This window comes from Penaeus chinensis, chromosome 4, assembly GCF_019202785.1.
Source record: "Penaeus chinensis breed Huanghai No. 1 chromosome 4, ASM1920278v2, whole genome shotgun sequence".
Lineage (NCBI taxonomy): Eukaryota > Metazoa > Arthropoda > Malacostraca > Decapoda > Penaeidae > Penaeus > Penaeus chinensis.
In genome coordinates, this window is record NC_061822.1 from 29,315,049 (window position 1) to 29,324,301 (window position 9,253).

Sequence of the window (9,253 nt, forward strand, 5' to 3'; positions counted from 1 at the left end):
TTAATATTCTACATATTCTCATCATATCAAATAATATATATAAACTCTCTTAATAAAATTATTACTGTATCGAAAAATATACAGGGTAATATACTTGTTTTTTTCTCTCTTTTTTTTTTGTTTTTTTTCATTCTTTCTTACTGTTTAAGGTGGATTTCCTTTTTTTCCTTAAACCTACAAATGTACAAGGCGGCGAGGCGAGCGAAGGACCGCCGCTCACATGACGGGGAAAGTCGAGTAGTATCTTAGAATGAGCGTTGTGACGATTGACGCCACGGCCGAGAGTACCCTGTCAGCCGGCCTCGCTGTCACGGCCTGGTTGTTATCGTCGGCTTCGGTTTCCGGCTGCGTTCGGCGCGCCTCCGAGTCGGTGTCCTTGGAGAGCGACTTGGACTCCGGGTGCCACGCCGTCTCCTGCAGGATCACGGCTTCTGTTGGCGGCTCTGTGGGAGGCTCTGTGGTCGGCTCCGGGGTGGTGGTCGTGGGAGGTGGCGTGGTGGTGGTGGTGGTCGTCGTGGTCGTTGTTGTGGTGGTCGTGGTGGTCGTTGTGGTGGTCGTCGTGGTCGTGGTGGTCAGTTCGTACAACAGATCGGCGGATTCGGGGAGGTTGATGTCGGTGCCGTTGTGGATGTAGTAGTAGCGTCTGTAGTTGGCCGTGACGCCCACCAGCGCCTCGTGGGTGTGCAGGGAGACGATGCCTCGCTTGTGGCTGCTCCCGTCGGCGTAGAAGGCGGTGAGAGTGCCACTGTAGGGTGCCTCGTAGTGCCTCATCGTGCCTTCCAAGTCGACTTCGACGCCAACGCCGGGAGGGAGTTCGTGGACCAACATCTGCGTATCGACTCGGCCCAGCTCGTTGTCAATGCCCCACATGAGGTCGACGGGCGCGTTGGGCGAGGGCATGGCGATGGGGGCGTCCTCGGGGGAGGTCACGGTGGACGACAGCGCCGTGACCGTGCCCTTCACGCGGCCCCAGTACTGCCTCTCCCGGACGTCGATGGTCACCAGGCGCGACGCGTTCACGGACTCCTCCCCCGTGTTTTCGAGCGTGACCTTCTTCAGGTGGACACGACTGTCGTTGATGGTCTGGTGGGAAGCGTCGAGGACGATGTCGTTGAGCGAATACCTAGCCGGCTCCTCCTCGACCAGGATGTACGCCTTCTCCACCCTGCGGATGCTGTCCCCGTCCAGAAGGAAGGCCCGCCGATCCCTGCGGCCGGGCCCCACGTGCCCGGGCATTAGAGGGGCGTCGGGGGAGGAGTCGAAGGCCAGCATCAAGTCCGGGGACAGCACGGCGTTATCGGGCTTGGCGGTGTACTTGTCCCACGGCTTCAGGTGGAGTCGGGCGGAGCCATTAATCGAGACGAGGACGTCGTACTTGTCTAGCTTGAAGATCCGCTTCAGGAAGGGGATGGTGCACACGCCGTCGTCCCTCAGGACCCCCGGGACCTGGAGGGCGCGGTGCCTCGCCCTACACCAATGGGGGCCGGCGGGGCTGGACGGGTCGACGGGCACGGCCTCCTCGGGGATCTTGTCGGTGCCCGTCACCCACGCCAGGGTCGAGGACGTGATCTTGGACGTGCCTGACGCCCCCCATAGCATCACCATGTCCACCGCCGCCAGGCAAGAGCCGGACAGGGCCGCTAGGGCTAACAACCTGAAAAGAGAAACAAAAAGCACCTTTAATTACGTTCTACGAGTTGTCAAGTGTTGTTTTTTATTTCCCTACATGGTTTGGTCTCCCTTTCGGTAGATTAGCACCCCTTACATAAGAAGAGAGAACGTGTAGCTAGATAATTTAGCAACTGTAAGTTAGCCACCGATAAGGAGAAAAAGAATAACACATACACAACCAAATCATATCATATAAAGAGAGAAACCAACACTAACCATATCACCATACCCTACTCTTACTTTTAAGAGTATTAGAGCCTAAAAGGAAGAGAGTTTGACATCTCTAATGATCTATTTCAAAACCCGGCCCTCTTCCCCATCAGCGATAACATCACTCTTTTCCTTCCCTCTCCCCTTCACCCTCGCCTCTCAGGGTCCCTCACCCTTCCCCCTTCCTTCCCCTTTCTCCCACGCCCTCACGACACCCTTCTTCTCATTCATCTTCATCGTCAACCCTTCTTCCCGTGTCTCTTCTCCATTGCGTTCTTCCCCTTTCGTGCTTATCTCTTCTTTAATCTTCTAAAACTTTTCCTTTAATACTTTTGCTTCGAACATTATTTCTATTTCCTTTTTTTTCTATTTATGTCTCTCTTCCTTCGTGCTGGCTTCTCTTCTTCTCTCTTTATATCTTTCTTTTTTCACGTTCATTTACTCGTTCATATTTACCCGTATCCGAAAGCTGTCAATTTTTTACCCAGATTATAAAACCCGATTTGAAGTTCCATCCCACTGAACAATCAACTTTTGTTCACCAACTTGCCTTTCCACAAAATAATTTTCCTTTTAACCTATTCACGCAGCTTTAAGATGACGTTCCCTTTAATAAACCGTATAATCGAGGCGACACGTTCACACGCCCAGTCGAAAACCGTGTCCACCGGAGCGCCTGCCTTAAACCAACGGAAGCTCGCGTTACACGGGCACCCCTTTGGCACTCCGGGCATCTCGCGGCATCCTGGGGAAGCGGAGGCAGTAATTAGCAGCTCAGGGTCACGGGGCGCGGCTGTAAGGTGAGCCCAGGTGTGCGCCTTCGCCCTGACACCCTCATCCATCATCAGCACCCACGCGAGGAACTCCCTGACGCCGGACAAGCGCCCATCAGCCGTATGCCCCGGCCGGAACTCGCCATTACGGGTGACGTCAGGTGCATGGATTCCGGTTAATGGAATTGTCTGAGACTGACGGCGGAGCCAAGAAACGTGTGCGTGTAGTTTATGTAGTCTATGTATGCACGCATGCGTGTATATGTATGTACACAGAAGCATATATTGCATATACTGGATATATATATTTATATATATATATATATACACACATAGACATACATACATACATACGTACATGCATACAGACATAGACACACACACACACACACACACACACACACACACACACACACACACACAATATATATATATATATATATATATATCAATATCTATACATATATATATATATATGTGTATATATACATACACACGCACACGCACACATATTTATGTATATACATATCAATATATATATGTGTGTGTGTGTGTGTGTGTGTGTGTGTGTGTGTGTGTGTGTGTGCGTGTGCGTGTGCGTGTGCGTGTGCGTGTGCGCGTGCGTGTGCGTGTGTGTGTGTGTGTGTGTGTGTGTGTGCGAGTCTGTACATACATACATACATACATACATACATACATACATACATACATACATACATACATACATACATACATACATACACACACACACACATATAGATAAATATAGATCTAACCACACACACACACATGTATATATATATATATATATATATATATATAGAGAGAGAGAGAGAGAGAGAGAGAGAGAGAGAGAGAGAGGGAGATCGACATAAATAATAACAATAGTATCTCAAGAGTTCCCAATCCGTTTATAGAAGGAATGAATAACACAATAGACCGTGAAGAAATTTATGAAAACAAGCTCAATACTTATATAAAGTTATATATATATATATATATATATATATATATATATGACCTACAATAGCTTAAAAGGGAGGAAAGTGGAGTCATACGAGCCGCTAGCTCAAAGACGTGCGTGTGTCCGATGACAAGCGACGCACTGACGAAAAATGGACAACGAAAATGGAGAAGGATAACGTACACATTCGAAAGTGAGGAAAATTTCTTTAAAAAAAAGGATGGTGGGGACTCAAGATGCAGTCGTTAAGATAGTAATGATAATCGTATTCTCAAAGAAAAAAAAATCTTATGAGAAGAATGGTTTATGTTATTCTAAAACAAACAAATGTTTTAGACATCAAAGGTCATAATAGTAAAGTATTGTGGCCAAAAGGGTAAAAATGCGTTAACGATTGGGATAAGTAAACAGAAGAAGGAGATGAAGAGAAGGAGAAAGGAAAGGAGAAGAAGAAAAGGTAAAAATAAGTTAACGATCAGGATAAGTCGAACAGAAGGGGATGAAGAAAAGGAGAAAGGAAAGGAGAAGAAAAGGATAAAAATGAGTTAACGACTAAGATAAGTGAAATAAAGAAAGGGATGAAGAGAAGGAAAGAGAAAAGGAGGAGAAGAAAAGAGCAAGCAAAATTACTTGAGGCGAGGGCTGAGGTCCAAGTCCCCCCCCCTCCCCCCCTCCGACAACAACGAGCAAAGGATTCGGAGGGGGGGGGGGGAGGGGGCTTCTGAGAGGAAGATATGCAAAGATAAAGAGAGATTATTGACAATACGAACGGCGGGGGAGTTACCTATTCGAGTGTATTCGAATGTCTGATATGGACGTAAATGTTTTAATACACAGTAGCTCAAAGCAGCATTTTGTTTCATGTTAGTTTTTTTTTTTTTTTTTTTTTTTTTTTTTTTTTTTTTTTTTTTTTTTTTTTAAGTCCTATTCAGGTTTCGTCATGGTTTTCGGAAAACAACTAATCTTGTTATTATCAAGTTCCTCTTTGTCTTTTTAAACAACTTTTCCTCAATCCATTGGTTCTATCACAATATTTCATCTTCCACCATAACTCACTTATTTCCATGCGTAATTACCTACAACAAACTTATCTTCACAATTTCTTATATCGAGTTTTTTCTCCTTATTTCTTCAGGTTTCTTAAACCATCCCTCTTCTTTTTTTCCATATATAATTACTTATAACTACTTATAACTACTTATTCATACTACGTCTTATTTTCAACCATTTCTTTGTAATCCCGTTTACCAGACTCATTTGACCCTATTTTCCTATTTCCTAATTACTCGTTTGTAAAGACATGATTCACAGAACAATTCTAGTACTAGTTCAATTTACTCAGTGTGTGGATTTATTCGTTACAAACTCTATTTTATATATATATATATGTATAAATTTCTGTGTGTGTGTGTGTGTGTGTGTGTGTGTGTGTGTGTGTGTGTGTGTGTGTGTGTGTGTGTGTGTGTGTGTGTGTGTGTGTATACATATATAAATACATACACACAAACATGTATATTCATGTGTGTATATATGTATATAAATGCATATATATATATATATGTATATACACATACAAACACACTCAAACATCCCACTTCTACATTTGGCATCCTTGTTCGCAGCTTTTAAGGTTTTAAAACAAGGGAAAGAAAGCTGGACATCTTCCCGAGATTGCTGTAACAAACGACAAACATTTCCGACCAGGCGCTCTAAAAAAAAAAAAAAAAAAAGGCCGTTTCCTGTGAATCACATTTTCAAGAAGGCCTTTTTTGAGAATCTCTAGTCACCCTTTTCACCCTTGCAAGTGTGTTATGAGGGGGGGGGGGGGGGTAGGGACGTTAATTGCTCGTGGTCTTATTAAGATTCACTTATTTTTTTCTGTAGGGCTTGCATACATAATACATACATACATACACACACAAACGCACACATACAAACACAACATACATACATACATATACATATATATATATATAATTCAAAACTTCGACGATAGATTAAATAAAACTTTCGAAAAGCATCATTGAGAGGGGGGAGGGGAGGGGAATAGGAACGGGGGGGGGGGGGTGAGTAGCCAAAGAATGCGGTAGTAAAGGTTGCGTCAGTCCTGCCCTGAGGGGAAACTACCCTTTGTCATTAGCCAGTTGACGCGAGCGGCGTCATAAGCAGTCATCCAGACGCTGGTGATGACTAGGGCGACACCCTGCTGACCGGTGCCCCCCCCCCCCCCTTCCCCTGTCACTGCCATGTTTGTGCTTTGTTGGGGACAAACGATAAAGGGCAGAGATAAATTATATATATATATATATATATATATATGCACACACACGTGTGTGTGTGTGTGTGTGCATATATATAAATATACATATATTTATATATATATACACATATACATTCATATATATGAATATGCATACATATATGTAGAGAGAGGGGAGGGGGGGCAGACAGACAGACAGAGATATAGAGATAGAGAGAAAGAGAGATAGAGAGAGAGAGAGAGAGAGAGAGAGAGAGAGAGCGAGAGAGAGAGAGAGAGAGAGAGAGAGAGAGAGAGAGAGAGAGAGAGAGAGAGAGAGAGAGAGAGAGAGAGAGAGAGAGAGAGAGAGAGAGAGAGAGAGAGAGCACAGTTACCAAAGAAACCTCTAAACTCAACAGGGTTTTATTGCTATCTTTGCAGCGACATGCATCAGGGTTCGAGAAGTGACCGGCGTCGTAAGTCATCTCTGCTGGAATTTCGAGCCGGTGGCCGAGAATTATTATTCATCGCTTCACTCAAACTCACTCCATGAATTTATTTCCTTTAGATCCTCCAGCGTCTCATTCTTCATCTATAATCATTAATCTCTCCTATTCCATCTTTCTCCTATTCTCCCCTTTGTCTCTTTATATACGTGTTCTCTCCTTGATGCAACACGGCAATGAGTCTCCTAAGTTTATCTTGCAAATACCCCACAGATGGAGCGTCTGGCGGCCCGGACAAACAGCCAATCACAATCCACCTCAGGTAAGTATCGGCGTTATGATTGGTCGCTCAAACACCCGCTTCTACTCCCGACTTACTAATGCCATTGCCCCCGGTGGTAATAATGCCAAGCACACGCAAATATCTCGTCAGCTGATTACGTTCGATAGATGCGATAGATGCAGCTACGGACCAAATGATCTAGGTCTGAGTACGCTAACGAGAAAGTCAAACAGGGCCAAAGAAGCGATCAAACAAAAAATGATCCGAACTTCAAACAGGTGTCCAGAGCCGGGACTAGTTGCCACGTCTTATTTTTATTGATTTATTTTCCCCCCTTTTTCTAAGAACCGAGACTATACTAATTGACAAGACACCATGCCGTAGTCGGAGAACACAACCAATTAGCCGATATGAACCGTAACGAATAATACCCCGATCTACAAGAGGGGAAAAGAGTACATAAAAAAAAACTTTAGAAATATGACGCAGAATTTGGCAAACACTCGCATTGCCTGGAGTGGCCACGTGACCCCGGGATACTCTCAATGGCGCTGAGAAGGATGTGATATCTCAAGGACTCTTTATCGCTCCATGACATGCCAGTGTCTTTTGCAGGGAGGGGGGAGGAGGGGGTGTGGAAGGGGAGGGAGGGGGTTGGAAGGGGAGGAAGGGAGGGTAGAAGGGAGCGAGGGAGAGGGGAGGGAAGGGTTCCATCTAAGAATAGTAGGAGGGAGGGAGGGTGGTTGAGGGAGAGAGGGAGGGAGGGTTGTGGAGGGATGGAGGGAGGGTTGGGAAGGGGATGGGGGTTAGAGGGAGGGGGGATGGAAAGTGGAGGAGGGAAGGAGATAGGTCTGTTTACTACGAGTAGAAGGAGGGGGATAGGGAGGGGGTGGAGAAAGGAAGGGGAGAAGGAGGAAGAAAACCCTTGTAAGGGTGGAGAAGGGAGGAAGAGAGAAAGGAAGGGAAGAAAAGGGAACGAATGAAAGAAAGGGAGGGCGGGGAAGAGAAAAAGAAAGAGAGAGAAAGGGAGGGAGAGAGGGAGAGAGAGAAAGGGAGGGAGGGAGGGAGGGAGAGAGAGAAAGAGCGAGAGGGAGAGAGAGAAAGAGCGAGAGCGCGCGCGCGCGCGCGAGAGAGAGAGAGAGAGAGAGAGAGAGAGAGAGATAGGTTTCACTTTAAGGGGGGAGGAGGGGTGATAGGGGGAGAAGAGAGGGGACCTTCGCTTAAGGGTGAAGGGAGAAGAGTGGAGGATGGCGTCCTTACAAGAGGGGGGTGGGGGGGGGGGTCTCTGAAGCTAAGGGTGTCCTCGTTATGACTCAAGTTTGGTACATGGGTATGACATTCTCTGCCATCCGGTCGCATCCCTACCGTATCGCATTTTCTTGCCCCCAGTCCATTCTCAACAATTTTTTTCTGTCAAATGTGTACGCTCGTCGGCACATAAACTCGCACACACAGACAGACAGACAGACAGACAGACAGACAGACAGACAGACACACACAAACACACACACACAGACACACACACACACACACAGTAGAGCGAGCGAGAGAGAGAGAAAGAGAGAGAGAGAGAGAGAGAGAGAGAGAGAGAGAGAGAGAGAGAGAGAGAGAGAGAGAGAGAGAGAGAGAGAGAGAGAGAGAGAACACACACACACACACACAGACACAGACACACACACACACACAGTAGAGCGAGCGAGAGAGAGAGAAAGAGAGAGAGAGAGAGAGAGAGAGAGAGAGAGAGAGAGAGAGAGAGAGAGAGAGAGAGAGAGAGAGAGAGAGAGAGAGAGAGAGAGAGGAGAACCAGAGGAGAAAAGAGAAGAGTAGAGAAGAGAAGATATGAGAAGAGAAGAGATGAGATGAGAAGAGAAGAGAGAAGAGAGTAAAGAAAGGAGAGAAGAGGAGAGAGAGAGTACAGAAGGGAGAGAAGAGAAGAGAAGAGGAGAGGGGCGAGAGAGAATACAGAAAGGGGAGAAAAGAGGAGAAGAGAAGAGAAGAGAAGAGAAGAGAAGAGAAGAGAAGAGAAGAGGAGAGAGGAGAGAGAGAGAGAGAGAGAGAGAGAGAGAGAGAGAGAGAGAGAGAGAGAGAGAGAGAGAGAGAGAGAGAGAGAGAGGAAGGGAGGGAGAGAGAGAGAGAGAGAGAGAGAGAGGGGAGAGAGAGAGAAGGGGAGAAGAAGAAAAGAAGAGAGAGAGAGAGAGAGAGAGAGAGATAGAGAGAAGAAGAGAGGAAGGGGGGGGAGAAGAGAGAGAAGAGAGAGAGAGGAGAGAGAGAGAGAGAGAAGAGAGAGAGAGAGAGAGAAAAGAGAGAGAGAGAGAGAGAGAGAGAGAGGGGGAAAACCCAAAAGGGGAAAAGAGAAGAAATAGAGAAGAAAAAATATGAAAAAGAGAAGAGATGAGGGTGAGAAGAGAAGAGAGAAAGAGTAAAAAAAAAAGAGAGAAAGGGGAGAGAGATTTCCGAAGGGAAAAAGAGAAAAAAGAGGAGGGGGCGAGAGAGATAAAAGAAAGGGGAGAAAAAGGAGAAGAGAAAAGAAGAGAAGAGAAAGAAGAGAAAGAAAGAGAAAAAGGAGGAGGAGAGAGAGAAAATTTTTACTGACAACAAAAAGGAACAAACACGAATACCCTTGTCTATTAGGGTTATTTGCCTTGGTAGAATATAAACCCAAAAACC

At 45.9% G+C, this 9,253-nt stretch overlaps 1 protein-coding gene across 1 annotated transcript in view; it reads right to left on the reverse strand.

The window, feature by feature from the left end:
• LOC125024818 (protein unzipped-like) overlaps positions 1-9,253 on the reverse strand; it is a 23,910-nt gene that overhangs the window by 742 nt on the left and 13,915 nt on the right. The window contains exon 2 of the mRNA XM_047612586.1: positions 1-1,654. This exon is cut by the window's left edge and continues 742 nt beyond it. Coding sequence (XP_047468542.1) covers positions 217-1,654 — 1,438 coding nt within the window. The 3' untranslated portion in view covers positions 1-216. The remainder of the gene's footprint in view (positions 1,655-9,253) is intronic.